Below are 27074 nucleotides of genomic sequence, written 5' to 3' on the forward strand. Positions count from 1 at the left end.
TTCAGGGTTCGAGCTATATAATTTGGGGCTGATCGACAGCTCTGAGTTCACAGATTGCGACAAGATGTACAGAATGAGAAATTTTATTGATTTAACTTTTCAGAAGGGAAATTAAATAATATAAGTGAATAACTCTCATTCAGAGTTGGAGCAGAAGCTGGCAGAGGAGCGAGCTGCCAAACTGCGGCTGGAGAACAGAATACTAGAGCTGGAGAAGCAGAGCAGCATGATGGACTGTGACAACAAACAGGCCCTGCAGAAGCTAGACGAGCTGCGCAGACACAAGGATCACCTTACTGAGGAGGTGAGCGTTTCTGTTCTGCACAGGAGACCAGTGAAGTTTGGGTTTAGCTGTCAAATGTCACCAACAGGAGCTACTTCAGCAGCTAATGTAAAGAGTGTCATATCTGAAATTGGATAGAAGGATAATGAAAAAAGAGCTGATGCGAGTAAAAAACTTTTATTAAATTCATTTTGTTCTTTCAGGTGAAGAACCTGACACTGAAGATCGAGCAGGAGACCCAGAAGCGTAACCTGACTCAGAACGACCTGAAGGCTCAAAACCAGCAGCTCAGTGCTCTGAAAACCTCCGAGAAGCAGCTCAAGCAGGAAACTAATCACCTGCTGGATATTAAGCGCAGCTTGGAGAAGCAGAACCAGGAGCTGCGCAAGTAAGTTTCATTTTGTTGTAACACTTTCCCAGCAGGCACACTGCAGGCTCCTTATGCGGTCAAATTATGAATCATCGACTCATTTTTCTTTTCACAGAGAAAGACAGGACACAGATGGACAAATGAAGGAGTTACAAGACCAGTTAGAGGCTGAGCAGTATTTCTCAGTAAGTCTGATATCTGATCACAGATGTGGATGGGAAAATGAAGACACTTTCATTTGGCATTTTAGGCTTTTTATAGTTTCATTCATCTGACTGAGCGGCCAAAAACTGCTGATTGATTTGCTACTGAATAGTCCCCTCTCTCCTTCTGGCTAAACAGCTTTTCCCTGCCGTGTCCACATTGTGTTTCACTCCTTTCAGCCTGATCAGGGCGCTGCTGTGGCAGTTTTTAAAATATTCAGCTGCCTGTGAGTCAGAGACTCATTCCAACTCTGCTGCCTATAACTGCAGGTGCTCTGAATTGTTTAGCGCTACAGTTGAAGTCCAAGCTGGAGCTTAACTCATTGTAAAGGCAACTCACTAAATGTTTCAGTTGTGTGTAGGGGTCTAGCAATTCTTACGTCCACAATATAGAGGTGCTTTGATATTTATAGAGTAGAGCTACAGGGGCTGCTCCAGACTATGCTGTCAAATAACAGTCAGCTATATTACACTGGAGTGACATCTTCCCATATTGTAATGCATTGCTGTTATTTCCTAGTTCAAGCGTAATAATCCAGTAATGTTTAAAGATGATATAGGATAACAAGTAATGTATTTTCCATAATGCACTTAGAAAATAAAGTAAATAAACCGTAGCACAGTCTTATTCTATGGGAACGTAGGCTGTTAAAATCAGAGGGTTCCTTTTATTTCTGTAGCCAATGTATGTTATGCATTTCCAAGAGCTGAATGATGGTGAAGACTTCAATGGGCATCCATTAGCTAATGTTTTTGTACAATGTCAACAGTATGTATCAAAGTGTGTATGCAACATGAAGCCTGAGTGATTCTTTCCTTTACCATGTTCATTATCAGTCAGGAGGAGCAGCTTGTTGTTAGGAAACTTTCTCACCTCTCTGGCCCTCCCATTGGAGATTTCGGCATTAAAGAGTTATCTAGAGTTTTGTTGTTGATGTATTAAGTATGGGGCGTATTTGACCTGTTACCTTTTCTCCAGACTCTCTATAAGACCCAGGTTCGTGAGCTGAAGGAGGAATGTGAGGAGAGGAACAAACTCTACAAAGAAGTGCAGCAGTCTCTGCAGGAGCTGCAGGAGGAGAGGTGAGAGGTTTTTCGGTTTGAAGATACAATTTGAAATAAATTCATCCACTTTAATCTTCGAAAAATGATTAGCAGAAAAACGGTGATGATGAATGTAAGGCTCGGTTCATTTATCTCCAATAAGAGACTCGGGTGGTTTGTGTGGTGGGTTGCTCAGGCTTGCGTTTCTTTTTATTCCTCTCAGGGACTCTTTGGCAGCACAGCTGGAGATCACTCTGACAAAGGCTGACTCGGAGCAGCTGGCGCGCTCCATCGCTGAGGAGCAGTACTCCGACCTCGAGAAGGAGAAGATAATGAAGGAGCTGGAGCTGAAGGAGATGATGGCTCGCCATCGCCAGGAGCTCTCTGAGAAGGACATCACCATCAGCTCTGTGAGATTTTGAGTTTGCGTGAAATAAAGATGATCGAGTTGAGGTGAAAGTCTTTGTATCGTTAGACGTTTAAAGGCTGTTAAATAGAATAACTCGCCACAGTCCTGGAAGTATCACGACGTGTAAATGCAGTGCATCTCAAGCCCAATAAATATGCTCTGAAAATAGTGTGAGATTAGGTTGAGTTTATAGTTCCACAAAAGAGCAGATATGAAAGTATTTGCTGTCCATTGCAGCTGGAAGAAGCTAATAGGACCCTGACGAGTGATGTCGCCAATCTGGCCAATGAGAAGGAGGAACTGAACAACAAACTGAAGGAGGCAATAGAGGGTAATTAGAACATTTAAATGTTTATTACAAGAATTATATATTTTGGTGTGGGTACATAATTTATTTTTTTTTGTTCTCTTCAGAAACTGAGAAGTCGAAGGACTGGGAGCAGCAGATAAGCCAGATGAAGCAGGCATTTGAGAAGCAGCTGCAGTGCGAGAGGACGCTAAAAACCCAGGTCGGTGTTTTTAAAGCAATAACTCACAAGATGAAGAGACAGACTTTCAAGACTAATCCTCCCCTTCATTTACAAAAAAAAATTTACATTTTTTCCCATCATTTTTCTTAAGTTAAGATTGAATCTTATCCCCATCCGCAGGCCGTCAATAAGCTGGCAGAGATCATGAACAGGAAGGAAGTGCGTGGCGGAGGCAGCCGCCGTGGTAACGACACAGACATGCGGCGAAAGGAGAAGGAGAACAGGAAGCTGCAGCTTGAGCTCAGGTCAGAGAAGGAAAAGCTGAACAGCACCATCATCAAATATCAGAAGGAGATCAACGAAATGCAAGCAGTAAGTGAACAGCTGAGTTTTCTTTCCCTTGCAGTGAAACGACACTCTGCTGCTGTATCTCTGACTACGACACTTACAATATGTTATTTCTTCTCATTTTAATCTATAGCAACTGGCAGATGAGAGCCAGATGCGCATTGAGATGCAGATGGCTCTGGACAGTAAGGACAGTGACATTGAGCAGCTGAGAAATCTCCTGCAGACGCTCAGTGTTCAGTCGATGGACTCCGCCAGCGTCAGCAGCGGGCCCGAGTTTGATGCTGATGATGCGTACACAGGTAAGAGCTCAGCCACTAAACAAAGAAAGTATTTCTGACAGTTTGTCTTCACCACAGCTTTAAGGTTTAAGGTCACTTACAAACATCTTCTTGTACAATGTTTACGTTCACTGGCTACGTCACAAAGTGCACCTGCTCAATTATGCCTTTAATCCTACAATCACAAGGCAACAGCTAAGTGCACTGAGGTATGTAGACACGGTTAAGACAACCTGCTGAAGTTCAAATGGAGCATCGGAAGAAAGGTCATTTGAGTGACGTGGCATGGTTGTTGGTTCCAGGTCTGCGTATTTCAGAAACTGTTGTTCTACTGGACTTTTCCCACACAAACATCTGGAAAAGAGAAAACATGCATTGTTTGTCCCTGTGTGAAAATGCCAGGTCAGAGTAATGGAATAACCCTAATTTCTGAAAGTTTCAGAAGAAAGACGCTATAATTCAGCTCAAATTAAGTACTTTCAATCCCAATACAGTCATTTTATCATTAGTGTGTTATGCACAGATTAATGACGATTGGTGATTTGATCCCTGGCTGCTCCAGCGCGCATGCCAAAGCATCCTTTGGCAAGATTCTGAACCCTGAGTTGTTCTCGAATACTTTCATCAGAGTGTGAATGTGTGTGGAGGTTGGATGCAAATCACTTAGATGTAGAATAAAGAGAATGGGGGAATGAGGCGTGTTATATAAAGTGCTTAAATGCTCAAGTAGAGCATTTTTATAAAGGTGCATAATGTCTGACTAGAATATTTCACTTTAATGTGATGTGATTTTGTTGATTTCTTCAAACCAAACCATAATGATCTAAATTCTCTTTCTGCCCTCAGAAATGAGGCTCGAGGGCTGGCTGTCTCTCCCCGTCAGAAACAATACCAAGAAGTTTGGATGGGAGCGAAAGGTAGGACTAAACCATTGAGACTGCTTTGACCCTGCAAAACAGCGTGTGACCTTTTTTCTTACCACCTCTGTCCTGTCAATGCAGTACGTTGTAGTAAGCAGCAAGAAGATTCTTTTCTACAACAGCGAGCAAGACAAAGAGCAGTCCATCCCCAACATGGTGCTCGATATAGAGTGAGTATGACACCTGAAGGCACCTCTGCAAAGAAAACAGCTCAGTTTGTATTAACACGTTCTATGCTTTAAACAGAAAATAACACTCCTTTCTGTCACACAGTAAACTCTTCCATGTGAGACCTGTTACTCAGACAGATGTGTATCGAGCTGACTCCAAAGAAATTCCCAGGATATTCCAGGTCTGCCCTAGCTCTACTGAAAATGTTCTATTTCTTTGAGCATGTTGATTGTTTAAAGAGTTGTTGAAGGCTGAAAAAGTTAGATATGTCCTCTTTACGCTCTCCAGATTCTTTATGCCAATGAAGGTGAAAGCAAAAAGGAGCCAGAGTTTCCCGTGGAGCCGCATCCCATTGGAGAAAAGTCCAATTACGTCTGCCACAAAGGCCACGAGTTCATTCCCACCCTCTACCACTTCCCCACCAACTGTGAGGCCTGCACAAAGCCACTGTGGAACATGTTCAAGCCGCCCCCTGCTCTGGAGTGCCGGCGTTGCCACATCAAGTGCCACAAGGATCACATGGACAAGAAGGAGGAGATCATCGCCCCCTGTAAAGGTAGGACGCTCCTGTTGTTTCTATGAAAGCTGTGTTTCGATCTTACTTACAATTGGTGGGTTTTTAAATGTTTGTGAATTGGAGTGTTACTGAACATTTCTCTTCTACCACCAGTGAACTACGACATTTCTACAGCCAAGAACCTGCTCCTGCTCGCCGTGTCCCAGGAGGAGCAGCAGAAGTGGGTGAGCCGGTTGGTCAAGAAGATTCCCAAAAAGCCTCCACACCCAGAACAGTTCGCACGCTCCTCACCGCGGACCTCCATGAAGGTTCAGCCCAGCCAGTCCATGAGGAGGCCCAGTCGACAGCTCCCCACCAGCAAGAGCAGGTAGACTAAAAAGCTGATTTTATGTAATAGACACCTATAGGTGTGATTTTGGATTCATCTATGTTAGCTATGACAGTTAAAGTGGTGTGCAGGAGGTAAACAAATAACAGTTTATGGATCTCCAGGCTAGATTTCTAATGATTTGAGGTACATACAGTGTGAGTGGAGTGACCTATATAATGCAGGCTGACTAAAAAGCCTCAAAACTGAAATTTTTGTGTATTTGATTAACATACTACATCCAGAAAGTTTAATATTTATTTATAGTATTTAGTATATATTCTGCATTTTGAGTGTTGTGTGTAGGGCTGCTCGATTATGGCAAAAATGATAATCACGATTATTTTCACTGAAATTGAGATCTCGATTATTTGACGATATTTATTTAACCCTTTAAGACCTACCATAGAACCAAGCCCGTCAGAGCTTATATTTTTTTTTTTTACATGCTGTAGTGCCATTTTTGGGAGCATTTCAAGTTGCTATACATCAATACAACTGTTATAGCCCATATTTTAATAATATGTATGCATTAAGTCCATAGTAACTACATTAATTGCAAACAAGTGCAATAAACTACAAAAAAATTGAAAATCATTTTTGTTTTTTTTACATATATTTCTACTTGGGGAAATTTAAGAGGCTTATCCCTCAAAACCTTAAATACAAAAAAGTTGCAAAAAATAGTTTCCCACCACAGGAAATTTATTTTGAGTGTCTTCATAGTTTTGTTTTGGAGATATACCAATTTTTATATACTGCAGGAAAAACAAAAACAATCCTATGATGCAAATTTGCAAAGAAAACAGCATCAAAATAAACTATTTCCAGCTGTGCAGTTCGAGTTCTAAGCATCCCAGAAACTATTCAGAAAATTCAAACATGACTTATAAAAACACCAGTATAGGCTTTTAAGGCCTACAAGTAAAAAAAAAACCTACATTTTCCGTGAAAATGACATCACTTCCTGTTTCGGGCAGGAAATGGCGGACATGCGATAGTTCGCGCTGACGTCTGTTTCAATGTGGGAAGTGTTACGAACAGCTGATCGGATCGGCAAAGCGTGTTTCTGGAATATTATGTTTTTGTTGCTGCAAGCACTTTTTATGCAATTTTTGCAAAGCTTTATGTGGAAGGAAACCGTGACCGAGGACAAGCTGAGGGCATAAGATGTAAGTTTCATATGCAAAAAAAATTATTGCGCTAGCTTACATGGTTCAGGTTCTACAGGGATTTAAAAATAGTTACACAAAACAGAGCGTGCTGCTCTGACTGGCTTTAAAGGGTTAACAATAACAATGTATTAAATAATGACTTTAAAAAAATAATATAAAATAGTGTGCAAATACTGATAACCGTGCAAATGTTTGCAATATAAAAAATAAATAAAAAATGTAAACATTAGGGGTGCAACGATATTCGTATCGATATTGAACCGTTCGATACAGTGCTTTCGGTTCGGTACGCATATGTATCGAATAGGGCTGGGTATCGTCACTGATTTCTAGAATCGATTCAATTCCGATTCACAAGGTCCCGAATCGATTCGATCCACGATTCGATTTAATTCGATTCGATTCGATTTAAATCTGGGAAATTTTGACAGTCAGAGATATAATTCAGATCAGGACATTTACATATTTTTGTATCTATAAAAAGGAAGCTGACACTCTCAAGACTTTATCCAAGGTGTGAGCATCACAGCAGATGCCTTTGTGTCAAAGTAGCTGAAGATAAAACACAGAAAAACATGCAGGTGATTTTCCTGGCCTGGGATTTTATAAAAATATTCTGCAGTACATCAAAAACGAAAGAAAACCATTAATTAATCAACATTACCTCTGACGTTACAGCGGTTTTATTAGAGACACGGCTAAGCATTTTGCATTTTGAATAATTTTAAAAAGTTTCAATTTGTTCAGTATTGAACAGCAGAAATGAGGTTTTCTTTTCGGAAGAATGTAAAAGGGAAAAAAACAGCGGCCGACAGCGCTGTAAGCAACAGTAGACTTGTGTAACAAGCAAGCGAATAATGAAGAAAGGGAAACTGTTCGAGAGAGGGGGGGGGGGGGAGGGGGAGGGAGAGAGGGAGAGAGAGAGAGAGCTGCGCATTGCAATGGAAGCAAAACAGTAAAAGAGTGAATTCATGACGATGTTTATGTGAAGCGTTTGTATCTTCTTTTGCTGCTGGTTCGGTCAATATTGTTTGGAGAGAGATCAAACTAACAGCTTTAGAATCAGCGCATAAAGGGCGTGAACACAAAGCGCGGACCCGGATCAGCGAGCTGTCGGCTTTCAGCCCCGACTGTGAGAAAGGCGACATCTAACTGATTCTGATCCGCGGGTCGCGCTGTGTGTTTAAGTCTATGTGCAGAATCCCTGTACCTGCTCTCATTTACTGTTTGGTGGTTCTTGAAATTTTGTGAGATGTCACCAGAGATTCTGGCATTTCGGACAAAATAAATTTATATTAAAAAATCGATTCAGGATTTTAATGAATCGATTTTACGTTATCCAAGCCAGAATCGATTTTAATCGATGAATCGATTATAAAAACCCACCCCTAGTATCGAACAATACAACATTTGTAATTTATTTTATAAATTTTCCTTCTGACGATGCTGTCTGTGTTGAGCGCTCAGTGAATCTGTGTTCGACTACTCCGCCTAGGCTGCACTGTCGAGCGCAGATCCACTGAGCGCTCAACACAGACAGCATAGTCAGAAGGAAGAGCGCAGGGCAAGCTAGCAAGACAGAAGTTAAGCTCTCCTTGCAACAGGCAAATTGAACGTCATTCAGATCTGGCGTTTGGAATTATTTTGGTTTTCATGTGACGTATGACCCTGAAGGTAAGCGAGTCATGGACTAAAGTAAAACAGTATGTTGAATGTGCCATGCAATGCTCAATTACATTGGTGTGAACTAGTGTGTTAGCGCAGTTAGCTCGTTAACGTGTTGGCCGTCTAGCCCCATGCACGGAGCGATTGGCGGTAGCTCGTTAACGGAGATTTGCCGTGTTGTGGCGTTAAGGTCATTTCAACGAGATTAACCTGAAAGCACTAGTGGGAACACAACGAATATGACTGCACATTTACGCCGACATCATCCTAGTGCAAAGACAAAAACAACAAGCATGCTACTAACTTTAGCCGAGTCATTTAGACCGCTGTTAGCACATGATTCTCCTTATGCTGCTGAGAATATAGCCCAGAAGAAGCGGATAGTATAGCTTTTATTTTGGAAAGAGACATTTCTCTGTAATAAACTCTCTTTTCCAAAGATGAGTGATTCCTCAATCAGATACAGGGCTTGCAATATCGCTAGCCCGACGTCCCGGAGCTAGCGATTTTTTTTCAGTCGGGCTACCAAAATCTATCTCTTCCCTGCCCGTCGGGCTATTGTAGGAAAAATATATGTCAATGCTTTTGCATTCTTTCGGAAATGTAGCTGGGTAATTATGTCATTGGCATCGGTGAGCCACTGTCAATATGTGACATATTGAAGTCGCGTTTGAATTTGCGCTTGTTTTTTTGCTTTCACTTTGCAATCGCGCGAACTGTGTATAGAGAGCGACAGCACTGATCTGTGAGTGATGATAATTTGTGCACCAATTCCTCTGACATTGTCTTATTAATCGTTAGCTTACTATGCAAACATGACAAGTGAAATCTCCTGCAGCAAGCTTAAACATGTGAGAGGTTGATCGTGCAGAGAATCGCTGAGCTTATGTGAGTGAGTGTGTAAAAGCATTTCAGTTCTGCTGAGCCAAATAAGACAGGTCAGAGTGAAGAAGTGACAGCCAAAGAAAAGCTTACCACAAAACGGAGAAGTTATGACAAATCAGACTATAAGGCAAAAAGAAAGTGCAGCTTTATGGTTTCATGGACAAAAGAATTTCTGTGGCTGCAATATGATGAGCTAAATAACCAGGGCTGCACATAAGTGGTCCGCAGGTGCGCATTCGCTGTCAAAATAAAAAACACGCACAAGGGTTAGGGTTAAATTTAAAAACTGTACTTTTGAGTTAAAATATATATTTATAATTTTAATAAATGACAAATTAAAAATGCATGAACATTTTTTGTATCGAAAAAATATCGAACCGTGACACCAAAGTATCGAACCGAACCGAACCGTGAATTTTGTGTATCGTTGCACCCCTAGTAAACATCTATGTTTAGTGAACTTTGCAGTGTTGCTCTGTGGTGCAGCTATGACACCGTAGCAAAGTTTACACATTATGTCTACTTGATCCACGTCTGACTCCGCGAACCCATAATGTTTCCACACCACTGAAGTTTTTTTTACCTCTCTTTTCAACCAACAGCAGTCACTCTCCTCTCCAAATAACTTCTGCTTAGCTTTCCGAGCTTCCCTCGGGTCCTCTTAATTGTTGTGACGCGTGTTCGAAATGCAGAGAGGTGCACTCGATTTGCCACACGGAGCAGCGCGAGAGTAAAGCACGAGGGAGGGGCTAATAATCGGCTCAGTCATTTTTAATGATCGTTGAAAGCCCAGATCGTAATCGTGATTAAAATTCGATTAATTGAGCAGCTCTAGTTGTGTGTCACAATTAATATGACTGTTTCTCCATAATGGCCTGCTGACTGACCACAAAAAAAACCTTTAGGCAACTCTTGCTTTAAAATCACTGACTGAAAGTCCCGTTCTGACCACTTATAATAAAGTGCCTTCAGTGCACTCTACATCTCATCCACTCTTGTCAAAACAGCACATCATGTGCACAGGCTACAAATGCAACTTCAACAAGCAATCTTAAAAAAGCGACTGATGATCTTGAAGGAGAAAAATTAGCGTATTGATTATTCAGCTTTGGTAAGACGTCTTTTTAAGGTGTATTGAGGTGTTAACCTGTGAGGCTTTGTTCTTTATGTACAATGCGTGTCCTGCAGAAGTTGAGGAACTGTTGTCATTGTCTGTCCTGGTCCAGTCCAGTTCTATGTCTCAGGATTTGCCCTCATACAACCCCACAGAACAGACTTGAGTTGTGTGCAGTAACGATTACACGGCCATGAAAACTAATCTCCCCTTTCAGATTGGAGGACTCCAGTCTCCAGGACTGGCACTGGGCGTTGGATGATATAGATGATGACTGTTCCTCTATACATTTCTGATCACCACATTTGGTAACACTGTGTGCAATGTGTGCTGTGCAGTGCCTGCCATTTAAAAAATCCTTAAAAATGTCTGACCTCAGCCCTCGCAGGTCAAATGGCTTCAAAATAAAGCGAGAAGATTCCAGCAGTACCTGGTACAAATGACAGCTCCTTCCTTCTCCTCCTCCTCCTTGTTCTTCTTTTGACCAGGTGTTTCCCTGTAAACATCTCAACTTCTCAGTGTGTGTATGTTTGTTTGTTTTGGGTGTCACTGAGGTGGTGCAGGTGGTGAATATACTCTGTATTATGGACCTTGAGCCACGTAGTTTGGGTGGATTTGCTCTTTTAAGAGTTGGGATCACTTGGGCACTGGGTGTTTTGAACTGGACAAAAATAAATTGACACATAAACTCAGGAGAATAAGTTCTCAGGTTTGTCTGAAGTTGCCCTTTCTCACACAACAAGAGATAAGACAGGACTTTTTCTCACGACTGAAAAAATTCAAGTTTTAGCGAGGCAGCACTCGGCTGCGACTCGCTTGAACCCGCACAGACTTTAGATTATTTAATGTTGATCTGTCCTCAGACTGTGAATAAAATATGATGACCTGAGAAGCGAAGCCAATCTTGGAACCACATCAGCTAGTCTGCCGATTTGGCCTCTTGGAATTTTGGACAATTTGTTGGGATGTCTGATTTAGTTAGAAGAAATCCAAGCCAAGATTTTTCATTTCTCATGTTCCAGGCAGTGTCTACAAATGCAGATAAACTGGAATGAACTGAAATTAATTTGGAGCAAACCTCTTTTGCTTTCCACACAGGCTGTGCAGTGGACGACAGTAAGAAACCAAAAGGTTTTCAGGACCAAAGTCATGCAGATGCTCTTCATAGAAATTAATTCAGAATTGACTTGCCGTCTGTCTCATGGCCAGCAGAGAAAATTACTAAGGCTCACGCGAACACCTCAATCAGCACTTTTTTTTGGTGAACTTATGGATCAAATCAGTGGTTTCATTTATTACAGCATGTTCTCAATTTAGTTAAATATACTGGTTTAGGGTAAGACCATCTTGTGACTGACAGTTCGTCACAGGATGAGTGTGGAGTGTCGTCACCCTTAAATCATAAAATGTATAAGGAAAATAATAATTGAAAAAAACAAGATGGCAATGGCTGAAATGTTCTGCTCGGTGGCTATTTCCATCTTTTATATACAGTCTGTGGACATAGGACTTGCTTAAAATCCAAATTAGGATCATTGTATATCTTGGTAGGACTAATGCATGCTTAGCCAGTTTGTTTACTACAAAGACTTTTAAATCATTTGAGTTTTTTGCTGAGATAAAATAAATGTAGGGTAACGATTAAAAATGCAGCTTCTTACATTCGGTCTGAAAATCAGCCAGGTCCTTGATTTGGTAATTGTATGAAATGATGCCTTCGCTGTTCCATTCAAATCACAGCCCAATCTTTTAATCTTCCTGACATCTCGCTGCATATTTGCTGAGATTAACTTGCATCTGTTTCTCTCTCTCCCTCCAGTTAACCTTGCCCGGGAGTGTGGTGCATCGACGAGGTGGTGGGAAGAGTTTCTTCCTAAATCAAAGACTCTATACAAAGCTCCGTTTGCAGATCAGCACACTGGACTGGTTTCTCCACTGCCCACTCCACCCTGTCCCGTTTCAGCCTGCGAGAGTTACCAAGTCTGGCATTTTCCATTTTTATTCAGCTTGTTTCCAAGCCACTTAGCAAGCTCACCTCAGCATCTGCCGTCTTTACAGCAAGCTGGGCGTCTCATAAACATATAACCCAAGTCCTCTCCTGGGTCCTTGGCGAGAGCACTTGTGCAGCTCTTGGATGCTGGAGTAGCTTGTTCGGCTCCCACACAATGGAGGATAGCTCTTATGAGCCTGACCAAGGCTGACAAGAACAGGGGAACACTTACCTTAACAGTTCTCTCCAGGACAGACAGTTCTGTCTGATTGAAGCAGCCAGCAGGAAACCACCTCCACACCACCTTTGAGGATTCTCATGGCCAAAAGAAAAAAAAGACAATCTTGTGTTTAATGATTGTGAACAATATGAAGGGTTTAATGGGGGAACACTACACTCAGAAGAGTCTGTATTTTTGTTGGCTTATGGTGTCTGTACTTTCAAACTCTTTAACATGATTGTAGCTTCTTGCTTTTCACAGCTCTGCTTTCAGGTGCGTGTCCATGGGGAATCTTGAATAAGGTACTTAGGAACCAAATGAGCTGTGACTTCATGGAAAGTCATTAAGGCAGCAAATGAAGCCCAGCTTCCTCTCGGATATGAGCAAATAATTCTCAGAGTGCCTCTTATTCAGATTTCTGACTCATGCACACGCTGAATCATGGGTTTGACGTCAAACGACTACAAAGGGAACAGAATCCTGCTTGAAATGGCATTAGATTAAGACATGAAGTCCTCACGATCCCATAATCTCTGCAAACCTGCACTGTCAGTTCTGAGGGTTAATGTTTACTGAATTCAAAGGGGTGCACCGTTAATGCTTTCTGATCCGAGCTCGGCTCCTTCTGTTGTTTTTGAATGTACATCTGGGCTTCACCAGAGACGACACACAGGCATTGTATTATCCAAGTATACTTGACTGAAGCCGCGCCTTTCATCACAAACTACTCTTGAGTGAACTTGCATGCGTTTGCTTTTTCACCCACATGCCTAGTCATTTTTAGTCAGTACCAAAAGTGAAAATGAGGGAAGTTAACCAATAAGAAGCCGAAATAATGAAGGTATCCAATCATATCCTGAAACCATGAGTGGAAATACTGAGCAGCACTATTCCATTGAAGTTTTTTCTAAAAGTGTTTGTCCTTATTTTTGTATTAAAGGAAACCAAACTCTGAGTTTGGGCACATTGTCGTATGTATGTGACTTAGTTAGCAGGTGGAGAGTAAACTGAGTGTGTGTGTGTGTGTGTGTGTGTGTGTGTGTGTGTGTATGTGCACTCTCCTTTAACCAAGAAGCATGTTTTATACATATAAATATACACAGTATATATTTTACATGCCATACAGTGCACATTATATTATTTATACAGCCTTGTCAACTTTGTATTTAAGGGTTCTACATCCAGATTGCATGTTTGCTATCAAACAGCTCTATGATAATAACCACTTCAACAATAAAGACATGGATGTGCCTTCTGGTTTTGGATCGTTTTTCTGTTTTAAAAATGTTAGACGTTGTCATTCTGCAGAGGTGTACAACTATGGTGAACCAAAAGTGCCAAAATAAAAATGTGCCACAAAAAATATTAAATAGTAAGCAGTTTTGTATAATAAATATAAATTGTGACAAATTGATATTTTTGATTTTATTCCACTGTTTTTTGTTTTTGTTTTGTTTTTTTAGGCATATGGAATCCTCCGTATTCTGATATTGAGTCCAACACAAGCTGTCAGTCATACTCAAACTACTGAAACACGAAAGAGAAACACATTAAATAATACCGAAATCTAAAAAAGAAAATTCTTGGCCTTCAGACAATAATTCTGAGTGCTACAGTGACGGACTGGACAGGCAAAAAGAAAATTCTTTGTGGCCGAGCTGTCATTCCCAATCGCTTCTGCTTTGTCATGACGCCACTAACTGGAAATTTAGTAACAAGGAAATTTCACATCTGGACTTGTTCCACAGGTGGCATCCTGTCAAGGTACCACACCTAGGTACTTGATTTTATACACATGTAGAAGTGATAGGAACACCTGGATTCAATGATTTGGATGGCTGAGTGAATACTTTTGGCAGTAAGAAACAATTTTAAATGGCTCTACAAAGTATTATCACTTTAACCTTCCGATTACACTTTTTCTTGAAGGATATGTCAGAGGTCAAATTTGATACTTTAAATCTTTACACAGTACTTTCTATATGTTGCAAAAATGACCACGGTAATAAGAATCATAAGTTCTAAGGGTTTTTTGTTTGTTTTTTTAAATCAGTTTTCTAACAATGAAGCACTGAGTTGACCTCGGTGAGTATAGGCCAAATTTCAATGGATTAACATGACACCAGTGACCTGGTTCCTTACATTCTCGTACCATGACAGCTCATCTGTTCTTTCTCTTTTAAATGAGACATTGAGTCTCAATGTCTACCTGACTACCTGCATAAATGAAGGTTAAATCAAATCTGTCCAAATATTTTTTTCAGAACTCTGCAGGTTCTTGTAGATGTTATCCCTTAATGTTTACGCTGGCCTTTTGATTAAGTGTCGCTGAGCTGGCAAGTTTGTTCATTTTCCTTGTGTCTCTGGTTTAATTTGGTGTATCTGGGAAATGATGGCGTCCACTCATCTTTTACTGGCGCGCAATATAAATATTATATATACATATATATCCCCTGCAAGTTTAACAGTTGCAATCAACTCCAGGTGTTTTATCCTCTTAATCTGTCATGGAATAATGAGGGAACAAGTCTCACCTGGGCATGGAACTGCTCGTTAGCTAGCTGTCCAATTAATTTTGAGCCTCTGAGAGGACCTTGAATACAAATGGCCTGAATACCAAACAGTCTCTGCAATACTTTTGTTAAACCATATTGATTAAAACTGAAAGTCTGCACTTCAGTCAAATCCTGTTTGATTTGAAATCCACCGTGGTGGTGTCACAATCACAAGAACTGTGTCTTTGTCCAGAAACATGGTGAGTTACAATAAAGCAAATTAAATCACATCAATCTGAGATTGAATTTGTGGCATATTTCATGCAATGTTTTGTTTTGAATTTTGGCAGTGTTGAGCTCCCATACTCAACTTTCTATTTTAAATTAAATGACCTCACTGTAAAAAGGTAGAATTTGGTTTATTGAAACAGTTCAGAAAATAACTTTACATATACAAAAGCTTTTCCAAAACAATTTACCCGGAATAGGATCGTTTCACATATACGTGGGGTCGTGTCAGACTGTATGGCAAAGCATTGGTCTCTCTTCCTATCAACAGATTTTTACAAACTGGAATGTTATTCAAACAAATGTGTGGCTTTAACAGGGAAGACAGACTATATAAAAAATCATCTCTCTGCTGATAGACCTCTTGTTACCCGTCAGTTTCATTTTACAGTATTGGTTGTGCCTAAAGTGACCCAGCTGTCTTTGATCTGCAGAATCCAGTGTTAAACACTTAGTCTTTCTTCTTGGAGCTGCTGCCGCGTCTCTGATAGTGGAGCACAGTGAGCAACACCCACAGGTTCAGCAGGGTCATCGCTATGAACCGCACCAGAACTGTTGCAAAGAGAAAAGATGATCAGAAACACGGAAGCTGACAGCGACGTCTCTGAATCACACAAGGACAGCAGAGCTGGAGTTACAAATGGTGACTACTCGGAGATACTCCAGGTAAAAGATGCCTGAAATCCTTTGGTCTTATAAGAAACTGCAGGTTTCCGGTGATGTGTAAATTTGTATGACAGTCCTGTTACTGACGTTCATTATTGTAAAGAAGCAGCCCTTTAGACCTGCCAGTTTAATTAATTATGACTGAAAGTTAGCCATTAATACTAACCAGACTCCGGTTCTCCTCCTCCTATCCTTAGCATCCTCCTTGTGTCCTCCACTACATCCCCAAACCTTCTGTGTGGTCTTCCTTTTTCCCTCCTGCCTGGCAGCTCCACATTCAAAATCCTTTGTATAGTACATCCACAATCTCTGCTCTGCACACGTCCAAACCATCTCTCCCTGATATTCTCATTTCTAATCCTGTCCATTCTGGTCTCTGCCAATGAAAATCTTACCATCTCCAGCTTCACCTCCTGTCTTTTTGTCAGTGCCACCATCTTCAAACCATACATCATAGGAGGTCTCACTAATGCTTTGTAAACCCCACTTTTACTCTTGCTGAAATATAGAAGTATGATGCATTACTGATAGATTACTGAACGGGCCCGGGTGGCCTCATCCGCACTAACGTCCCTTTTTGTTTTAAAGCAGTCTAATCTAAACGAATTCGACCGCTAAGTATAAAACAAAGTCACTATTCACTTCCTTGTGGTTTTTATTTATTTAGGATATTTCCCAGAGAAGAGCACAAAAAATGCTCGTTTTAAATCTACGATGGTTATTTAGAAAACAAATCATTTTTCCTTGAAGTGTTCATTAAAAATTCTGGGATGCAACACCTCCCACAGTCATTAGTAATTCAGACAGACTTACCCTGCACGTCTCCAGTTGTCACTGTGGTGGTGTAAATCCGAGCTGAAACAAAGAGGAAGCAGAGTTAATGACATCCCTGTTACTCGACAGAGCGTCTGATCATTCATTAATGAAGCGTTGGATTGCTCATTTATTAAATTGGGGGCTGAATAAACACTACCGTGCATATTCATGAAATGAAAGAGTAGACTTGTTACTTTAGGGAGGGGGATTTATGTGAACTGATAAAAGTGCTTAACAGGATTCAGTTTGACAGCGATAGGACTGCAGTATGAAAAGTAGCAACAGTATCCTTGGCACGTTTTCATGCTGCAGTTTGTTACAATTTCTGATAATCACACCGTATTTGCTTTTTCTTTTTTTTTTTTTTTTTAAGCTGAGTACAGAAACAAGTTTAAGTGATCTACTGAATATAGACTCAGGGCTCAGCTTTAATTTGAGGAGTTAAATTTAAAGTGATTCCAGTTGTTGTTTCTACCTTTCATTTTAAAATGCAACTCACTGGGTTTTGAATAGGTGATCGACTCGCCTACTATAGAATATTCCACTTAACTTTCAGATCCCCTTGAGGTGATTTTGCAGTAAGTCTTTGCTGCATTTGTATGAATCTGAGCAGTTTATCCCCATGAACAGCGGTTATGTAACATTTTTACAGAGTTGGATTATGAAACCTCCACATTTCTTTTCACAAGTTGATCTTTATCTATCAAAAGTCTTCTCTTGATGATGACCTTTGTGAATGGTTTCTTCTTAATCATGGAAAGGATCCTGGGATCATACACCAATATAAACTGTGTACATCCAGGTTGTAGGGCTCACTAGCTCAATTTTCCTCTCAAATCAGCATTAATGTGTTCTTGCTATCTTTTGCTTGTATTTGGCTTTCAAATAAAATTAGCAGTAGATCTTTTAATTCCTAAAGTTATTATAATTTTTGAAGAAATTGCTGAGACTTCTCCACAAAGACTACTGAATTACTTTTTAACGTATTATGAATGAATGGTAAAATCCTCAAACTTAACCTCAAAGTTTTTATTTTAAACTAAGTTATAATATTACAACTTCAATGTTGTTTGGTACACAGCTAAAAAAGAGAAATTTTTTTTCAAAACTGTGCCAGTGACAGCTACGAACTTAAATGTATATCTAATCATACAGTGGGGAATGCAACAACAACAAAAAAAAACACAGCGAACGCTGTTGGCTGGTTAAACTCACCCATACACGTGTAGGTAGCTAGAGCCCAGGAGAGGGCACTAACCTGCCTGCCGTCCTTTGACCTCCACAGGCATTGCAGCTGGGCAAACTTACTGGCTGCACTAATAAATGTGCACAGGCTCTGAGAGGAGAAGGAGGTCAGATTTCATGTGATAACAAGCTGAACATGGAGCTGAATTTCAAAAAGTTTCAAACACCTTCTGCTGCTTCGGTCAAACTTTCAGAGGAAAGGATGTGGAGGGTTCGCTGCTCTCACCTATTTAAATGCAAAACGCCCTGAGACATGTTCATCTCATTAACCAACCGGGCCATTTGGCATTTATAAGGTCTGGGTGAGAAACACCGGGTGAAATGAGGTCTGTATAAGTTTCTTCTCAAAGCTCCACCTCATTGCCCCTGACTGATGACATGCCATCTCTTTGCTGACTCTGTCTCTCACGCACACACTGACTTATGATTGATTTTAAACAGGTTTATTACCATAGCCAAATCTATGATCCACTTCTCCAGAGTCAGGAGCCTCCAGCCTCCCACAAACCTGAGCACAAGTACGTTAAGGCAGGGACACAAAAGTCTAATGGGTCATTGATTTCTGCACAAATTGAACGAGCACTTTCACATCAATTGGTGCGATAAGTGAAAGGATACACCACGGCGTAGATGAGGCTCTGCCGCAGGCTGCCGTTGTAGTGAAGAATCAGGAGGAGGAGGATGACGTCTGAGGACACACGGCGGGTTATAACTTGCACCATTTACAGCTCTGTTTGATTTCCATTTCAAGGGCTGCTGATATTTGTAGATGCTTCAGAGTGTATTCAGACTCCTTCTGTTTTTTCCAACTTTATTTTGCCCATCTCTCTACCCTTAATTACACTTAATGAAAAGTCTTAATTTCCTCCACCACTGCCACGGGCATGAAGTTGCCAATCATATGTGCAGCTTTACTAAACAAGATACGTTAATATGACTGAGCTCCTTTTGAATGATCTCAATAGACAGAGACTACAGAGAGCAACGCGAGGCATTTAAGACTGAATGATAAACTAATTAAGGAATCTGGATCTAAGACAAGGTTGAAAAAAAGACACTTGCGGAGATAATTATAAGCAGAGGAAATTTATGTAACAGCATAACTTACCTTGAGCAATGAGGATGGGATATTCCAAGTAGGTTGGCGGTGGGTAGTCGTAGTACATCTGATATGTTACAAAAACAATGAACCTGTAAAGCATATGGTGTCAGGTTATTAAACTGGAGGTGTTTTGTTATATTCAGTACTGATTAAAATGAGAAACAATGCTCAGGGGCAAACGAGCCAAAGAATCAGTGGCTGCTTAAAACTTGATGTTGTGGGAAGGGATTCACACGGGGAGTCAACAAGCAGTTTCTGAGCCAAGCGGCGGCATGATGATCAGTTCATTCACTCTTTTATGAGAGCAGCTCGACTCGGTGTGCTCAGCAAACACGATGAATCAACAGTGGTAGCCTTCAGCAGGAGAAGGTCTCCTCTATAGAGGGCTGAACTGACTGCAATCAAACCGTAAAGAAATCAAGATGCCATTAAATAAGATAAGATAAGATAGAACTTTATTAATCCCTCGGGTGGGTTCCTCGGGGAAATTCGATTTCCAAAAAAGCACAGCACCGACAGGAGTTACAGAGTTATATATAGAGAGAGAGAGAGCTGGGCGATATAAGATTTTTTCATATCACGATATGTTTTTTTCATTTCAGGCGATAACGATATCTATCACGATATAAGCCAAATAACTATATTTGTAAGATTTAAATGTGCCGTTGCTCACAAGTAAAATGTGAAATAATCAGCAGCTTGTTTTTATTTAAATATTTATTTCCCATAATAAGTTCAACAGGGTAGATGTACTTAAGGAACATGAGACTTTTTCAGATAAATAAAGGCAAATATTGCAAACTACACAAAAGGCAGCCGCTAAAGCGTTTAAGTTTCAAAACAGAACAAACGAAACAGACTAAATTGTCGATTCCACTTAGAAACAAAATATTAATTCTAAAAATAAATCTTAGTTTGTTTTACAGAAGAACAGACAAAACTGACTAACCTTTGTCAATATCAAATAAACTGAGAACTAAAAGGAAATTCTCAATCTCTCCTTGTTGTATAGCTTAGCTTTTCAAACAGTTTTAACAGTTACTTTAGTCTGACAAAAGCCGAATGACGAATTAGCGCTTCCAGTCAGAGACTGAGGCTACGTCCACACGTACACGGGTATTTTTGAAAACGGAGATTTTCCATTTTCGTTTTAAAAAATAGTCCCGTCCACACATAAAGGCAGAAATGAAGGAAAACGCTGCTATGAACATGCCAAAGCAGCAGGTGGCGGTAGATTCCTAACCGTGCAGAAATGTTGGCCAATCAGAAGTCTAGAAGCCTCGGTGGGAAAAAGTAAACAAAGCTGGGGCATAGAAGCAGAACCGAGTCGTATGTGTGGAGGGACAGTAACTGTGTGTATATGTAAGCATTTAAACACTGCAGAGAGTAGAATTAACAGTATTGTAGAAATTCATTTCACCGAAACAATAACGTGGCGCACAGTGTGACGTCAAAAAATGCGCACACCTTTGACGCTGCGTTTTCTCCGTTTTTCTAGTCCACACGTAAATGCAAGTTTACGAGTTTTTAAAAATCTTCGTTTTCAGTGACCAAAAACGCCGTTTACGTGTGGACGAAAGGTGCAAACGCATAGAAAAATCTGCGTTTTCAAAAATACCCGGGTACGTGTGGACGTAGCGCATGCACCAGTTTATTGTATTTCCAGAGTTGCTTTCGGCACATTTACAGTGCACGCTACTCTGTTTTTTGTCAGACTTGAAATAGCCGAAATACCTTCACACTACGGAACTTCTATGGCTCTTCCGTTCGACAATCTCTCCGGCATTGGAACCATCATCTGTTTTCTCTTCGGTAACCTTCGGTCACGCTCGGTTGATTTTTCTAGTCGGCACACTCATTTCCTCCATTACCCGGGCGGTAGGTGGCTGGCTGCTTCCCAAACAAATACACATGTGCGGCTTGGCACTTGTGCTGTACGTAACAAGTCACGTGACGTGACGCTGCGGCTGTGATTGGTTCGGCTCTGCGCTACTTAATTTGGATAGGCTGACCTTTTTTTTTTTTTTTTTTTTTTTTTTTTAAAGAGGACAAGAGCGGCGAGGTCTATCACGATAGTTGAATTTTTCTATCGAGAAAAAGTTATATCGCGATACATATCGTTATCGTTCTATCGCCCAGCTCATTTAATATATATATATATATATATATATATATATATATATATATATATATAAATAAATATATATATAAATATATATAAATATAAATACAGAGACAATATAAATAAAATATACGAAGGGGATAAATAGGAATAAAAATACAAGTGAATTGCACATTTCAAGTATTGAGTCTATTGCACTGTTGACTATTTACAAAAGTATTGCACAAAAGGTATTGCACAGTGAGGTGAAGAGGCACTACAGCTTAGTTGTTCCCTCCTTTGTCCTCCTGTTTCCCCTCCCTCTCCCCTCCAGAGAGGAGTTAAACAGTCTGATGGCGTGTGGGACAAAGGAGTTTTTAAGTCTGTTAGTTCTTGTCTTTGGGAGAAGCAACCTGTCACTGAACAGACTCTTCTGGTTGTTAATGGCCGTGTGCAGAGGATGCCTGGCATTGTCCATAATGTCCATCAGTTTCTTTAATGTCCTTTTCTCTGCCACTGTCACCAGAGTGTCCAGCTTCATGCCGACCACAGAGCTAGCCCTCCTGATCAGTTTCTCCAGCCTGGATGAGTCCTTCTTGTGCCAATAGTTGTTTTTTTTGTTTGTTTTTTAAAATCAAATGAACTAATATACACTCAACAAAAATATAAACGCAACACCTTTGTTACTGCTCCCATTCCCCATGGGATGGACGTAGAGACCTAAAATTCATTCCAGATACACAATATAACCATCCCTCCCAAACAGTGGTCACAAATCAGTCCAAATGTGTGGTAGTGGGCACATCTGCTATATTGAGATAATCCATCCCACCTCACAGGTGTGCCACATCAGGATGCTGATCTGACATCATGAGTAGTGCACAGGTGTACCTCAGACTGCCCACAACAAAAGGCCACCCTGGAATGTGCAGTTTTGTCTCACAGCAAAATGCCACAGATGCCACAAGCAATGAGGGAGCGTGCAATTGGCATGCTGACAGCAGGAATGTAAACCAGATCTGTCGCCCGTGCATTGAATGTTCATTTCTCAACCATAAGCCGTCTCCACAGGCGTTTCAGAGAATATGGCAGCACATCCAACCGGCCTCACAACCGCAGACCTCGTGTAACCACACCAGCCCAGGACCTCCACATCCAGCAGGTTCACCTCCAAGATCGTCTGAGACCAGCCACCCAGACAGCTGCTGGAACAATTGGTTTGCACAACCAAACAATTTCTGCACAAACTGTCAGAAACCGTCTCAGGGACGCTCAACTGCATGCCCGTCGTCCTCATCGGGGTCTTGACCTGACTCCAGCTCGTCGCCGTAACAGACTTGTGTGGGCAAATGCTCACATTCGATGGCGTCTGGCACGTTGGAGAGGTGTGCGCTTCACGGATGAATCATGGTTCACATTGTTCAGGGCAGATGGCAGCTGAGAATGTCCCAGTTCTTGCATGGCCAGCATACTCACCGGACATGTCACCCATTGAGCATGTTCGGGATGTGCTTGACCGGCGTATACGACAGCGTGTACCAGTTCCCACGAATATCCAACAACCTCGCACAGCCATTGAAGTGGAGTGGACCAACATTCCACAGGCCACAATTGACAATCTGATAGACTCCATGCGACGATGTGTTGCACTGCATGAGGCAAATGGTGGTCACACCAGATACTGACCGGTTCTGGGTCCCCAGACCCCCAATAGCGCAAAAAACTGCACATTCCAGGGTGGCCTTTTGTTGTGGGCAGTCTGAGGTACACCTGTGCACTACTCATGATGTCAGATCAGCATCCTGATGTGGCACACCTGTGAGGTGGGATGGATTATCTCAATATAGCAGATGTGCCCACTACCACACATTTGGACTGATTTGTGACCACTGTTTGGGAGGGATGGTTATATTGTGTATCTGGAATGAATTTTAAGTCTCTACGTCCATCCCATGGGGAATGGGAGCAGTAACAAAGGTGTTGCGTTTATATTTTTGTTGAGTGTATAATTTTTTATAATTTGCTTCTATATTTAGCTACCTTTTATATCGATTAATTTTCCATTTTGTTTATCAGTGTATTATTTTTCCCATTCAAGTATTTTCCTTTGCTTTTCCCCCTAAACATCTATTATTCCATTTTCCTTTTTTTATTTTTCATCTCTGCTAAATTATGCAAATGTGCTTGCAGATTGCAGTGGTTAGAAATGCATAAAGGAACGTAAAAAGACAAACAGAAATGTTTGCAGAGATAAATGAAGGGAAAATGAAATGGAAATAAATACAATGTCAGCGCTCATGAATGCAAAGATAGGGTGAGGAGCAAGTTAAGGCACTTTAGGAGTCTGACTTGGAAGACTTGGATTTTATAGGTAAAGAAAGAGAGCTCTGTGTAGACCCAGGAACCAGGAGAGAGATTACAGCTGTCAGTTGGCTGAGGACCACACTGGCATCACCTCCTAACTAGGGAGAGGGAGGTTTGAACTCCTCTGCTTAGACTGTTGCTCTTACAGCCCAGACAGGCAGCACAAAAGCGGATGGATGGATGGATGGATGTACTGAATACATCAAAAATTTAAAAAGAAAGCAAATGAACTGAGATATTCATGCAAAGACAAGTAAATAAAAAAAGCAAGTAAAAGCATCTCAATTCATGTCCCATTTTATAAAATACATTTATACATACAGTTTACATTTGGGGCATTTGATGACATAATCCATTTTTACTTCTGCACTAATGAGTTTGTTTTGATTCTGGCAGGTTTGAGCCTCCCAGCCCTGTTATGCAAGCCACCGTACAGATGCATACATGTGCACACAGAGAGATTCCCACAGTGTTAAATAAACAGTATAACACAATAACATCATATGGTGAAATCAATAGCAGATTAACCTATCCACTCTCAGATAGGCTTTATTGTGTTGGGACTTTTTTTTTTGTTCCTAGGAAGAGGTAGTGATCAATAAAGCCAACTGCCAGTTAATATAATCTAGAATAGAGCTATTTAATATTGGCGTGTGTGGAAATGATTTTCCACTAGTGACAAAACCGTTCATGCCGAATGACAAGAGTGCTTTTCTTTGCTGCTTTGTAGCCATGCTGTGTAGATTACTACTAACTACATAAACGTCTTCACTGTTTCAGCGTGGCATGCACAGTGACAGCAAGCTAACACTTACCAAAACAGTGGGGACATTTCAGACAGTGCAGCCACTGCCAGGCACCAAGGAGAGAGAGAAATTACGCAGACTTACAGACACGGTCTTTATCCGTCCTGCTCCAACAGTGAAGGTAACCACAACACTTCCTGTTCAATGCATAAGAAGCACTTCAAGCTCTAATCTGCTGCACTGATTCAACAGCAGACTGCACAAAGCTTCACACAGAGCCAGCCGAGGCTGACTCTTACCCCGTTTTTAATCATTTAACCAAAATCTTCAGCTGTGCAAACAAAGCACAATTGTTCAGTGTTGAGCCTTCGCAGTAGGATTATATTTTTCATTTTAAGGTACTGTAGTTTTTCAGCTGTTAGGAACACAATCTCTTTGTGTCCTATTTAAGTTTTAATCTGTAAGAAATACTCATTTCTTTTATCAAAGTGAAAGTGGTATTTATGCCAAAATGTATTGCTATACATCAGCGATTCTGTAGGAGTTTTAGGATGGGGGTGTCAAACCTGTTCTCCATGAGCTGCCCAACGGATCCAGTCTGACCCCCTGGATGGCTTTAGTCACTCAACTTTTATAATGAAATGCACTGCTAATCCTGCAATCTGGATACTATACAGGAGTAATACATCTATATAAATGGAAATACAGAGTACTATTATATTGGAGTATAACTTGTGTGTTTGGTTCCAAAAGCTTATCATCTGAAGGCAGTTTTGGTCTTTAGCAGACTTACTGTGAACAGTACAGTTGATTTCACACAAAACAGAAATATTGTTAAAATGCTAAAATATGTCTTAAAAGCTCTCAGTCCGTCTCTCCATAGATAAAACATGGACAAAAGTACATAAAGCTTAACTATGGCAAAATGTGTTGACTGCAATGCTGAGGATGTTACATGATAACCATTTTCAGGATGCTACTGAGGCCTAATGTGACAGAATTTTTTATACTGTAATGTTAGCTAATGGAGAGCACTTTGTCTGCAACAGTTTGAGGGTGTGTTGGAGTAAGAAAAGAAATTTCTTTAGGGATGAAGTTTGCACTTTTTCTCTGTACCTGCATGGGTTCCTTCCACAGTCCAAAGAAATGCAAGTAAGATAGCACTGTGTTATACTGAAAATGCAGGATAGGTATTGCCGATACTGATACTTATGACGTATAAAGGCAGCTTGTGTTGGGGAGACCAGTGTCATGATTTATGATCAATCATCAATTTGAAAATTATGTACACATCTCAATGAGCAATAAAATCAAACGTTTCGGGTTTTCATGTATTTTGAAGCTGATTTTTTTTTCCGGGGAGGACACCTGAAACTTGCCTCTCTCTAAAGCACTTAGTCAACTTCTGTTGTATCAATATGCTGTAGAACTAAGTATCGGTCCTATCACGCTAGTATCGAGTCAATACCAATACCAGCGATTCTATCACCTGTACTGTAGGGTTACGCGGTGATTGTAACATTCTGACTTACTGGTAACATTCAATGTTGTTAGAATGTTACCAGTAAGGTGGTAACTTTTAAACATCGTTTATCCAGCCTTTAAGGAGAAAGAATTTTGGTAACAAAGACAACACCAGAGCTTTTAGTGTTGAGCGTCTCGCAGCGTTTTCAGAAGAAGCATTTGTAGCTGCTCTCTGACAGGATGAGTCCGCCTTTACTGCTGAACACCAACCACAAGTGAGGAAGAGGAAGACGTCCCATCATCACAGCAGCTTGAAGTTACTAAATTACATGGATACTCGCACACGTGAACAGATTATGTAATAAAATTTAAGAGCAAGAAACAACAACAAAAAAAAAAACATCCCAGAAGCGGGACAGCAGCCTACCCGATCAGCTCCAGCAGAAGGCTGTTGAGGCTCACTCCGGTCGTAGATTTCGCTCGCATCAGTACAAAGATCTGCGGGAACTTGAGCACCATGCACACAAACAGTGTGCTGAAATTCGCGATGTGCAACAACGTGTCGACCTGCTGCATGTTGTAAAGAGAGGGATTACAAAATGTAAACTTTAGATTGACAGATCTATGCTAATTTCTATCAAAAAACGACCCGCAGGACCCTACTGCTCTGCCTCCACAATCAGACTGCTCGAATTTACAAAATACTTCCGCTTTGAACTTTCAAAATAAAGGTGACTGTGACTATGTGGAAAGCGTTAGAACTTTTAGGCTATAGTCTGAAACTTAAAGAAAATAAACAATTATATGAATGTGTGTAAAAAGTAAAAAAAAACAAACGTCTAACACAAATCTATTCATAGAATGATAGAGACTTTCTTTTATTTTGAAAGTGCACCTGTTTCACCTCCTCTTCTTAGCCGTTAGCTTGGCAGGTTCCCGTCAGACGGCATCTTTTCTCACTTCCGTACATCCACTGAACGCTGATTGGACGGCACACAGCTTCGCCCGGAGTATTTGAAATCTGTACTTTCTGAGCACGGAAAATCATTTCCTCTCATGAGTCTGGGCCTGCGCTGTAGTTTTTGTTTTGTTTTTAATATTTTCATACTTTGCTTTTCTAAAAACATCACAGAAAGCACCAACGTAGGAACTGTTACCATGTTACAGGCAAACTCCTCAATTGTTGCCTTGAAATATTGAAGTTGGTGCCAAAGATTCACACCTGCACCTTGAAGCATCTTGATTCTTCAGACATTGGGGCCCCAAACAGAACAGGACGACATTAAAGAAAAGTTGAAACAGAACGTTTCCGTGCCCTTTAGGTGGGAAATCACTGTGAATCAGCTTGTCTCTGA

General features: G+C 40.8%; 3 protein-coding genes across 7 annotated transcripts in view; 2 read left to right on the top strand and 1 right to left on the bottom strand.

The window, feature by feature from the left end:
* The window catches only part of rock2a (rho-associated, coiled-coil containing protein kinase 2a), a 47443-nt gene extending 33760 nt beyond the window's left edge, over positions 1–13683 (top strand). Inside the window, exons 18-33 of one of the 4 annotated variants that reach the window (XR_001167716.5) lie at positions 144–304; positions 487–671; positions 769–838; positions 1836–1939; positions 2124–2310; positions 2547–2640; positions 2724–2818; positions 2960–3151; positions 3261–3429; positions 4255–4325; positions 4410–4498; positions 4602–4680; positions 4788–5055; positions 5170–5383; positions 10602–10742; positions 12042–13683. Coding sequence is in view for 3 of the 4 variants with exons in the window: in XM_076877268.1 (XP_076733383.1) it covers positions 144–304; positions 487–671; positions 769–838; positions 1836–1939; positions 2124–2310; positions 2547–2640; positions 2724–2818; positions 2960–3151; positions 3261–3429; positions 4255–4325; positions 4410–4498; positions 4602–4680; positions 4788–5055; positions 5170–5383; positions 10602–10665 (2042 nt within the window). In the remaining variant the exon portion in view is untranslated. The remainder of the gene's footprint in view (positions 1–143; positions 305–486; positions 672–768; positions 839–1835; positions 1940–2123; positions 2311–2546; positions 2641–2723; positions 2819–2959; positions 3152–3260; positions 3430–4254; positions 4326–4409; positions 4499–4601; positions 4681–4787; positions 5056–5169; positions 5384–10601; positions 10743–12041) is intronic. The other 3 variants (XM_076877268.1, XM_004559281.6, XM_004559282.6) reach the window with 3 other exon arrangements.
* A 1644-nt stretch (positions 13684–15327) lies between these two features.
* On the bottom strand, positions 15328–26411 carry slc66a3 (solute carrier family 66 member 3). Its single transcript, XM_004559270.3, has 7 exons — positions 26147–26411; positions 19051–19133; positions 18561–18630; positions 18393–18450; positions 17913–18033; positions 16695–16736; positions 15328–15767 (listed from the first exon to the last, which is right to left on the bottom strand). Exons 1-7 carry the CDS (start codon positions 26293–26295, stop codon positions 15667–15669), a joined length of 624 nt encoding a protein of 207 aa, XP_004559327.1. The 5' UTR covers positions 26296–26411; the 3' UTR covers positions 15328–15666.
* The window catches only part of LOC101474508 (CAP-Gly domain-containing linker protein 4), a 64138-nt gene continuing 52806 nt past the window's right edge, over positions 15743–27074 (top strand). The window contains exons 1-2 of one of the 2 annotated variants that reach the window (XM_004559275.6): positions 15762–15881; positions 24290–24436. The gene's annotated coding sequence lies outside the window, so the exon portion shown is untranslated. Of the gene's footprint in view, positions 15882–24289; positions 24437–27074 lie in introns of both variants that reach the window. The other variant, XM_004559276.6, reaches the window with a different exon arrangement.

This window comes from Maylandia zebra, linkage group LG19 (assembly GCF_041146795.1).
Source record: "Maylandia zebra isolate NMK-2024a linkage group LG19, Mzebra_GT3a, whole genome shotgun sequence".
NCBI classification, from domain to species: domain Eukaryota; kingdom Metazoa; phylum Chordata; class Actinopteri; order Cichliformes; family Cichlidae; genus Maylandia; species Maylandia zebra.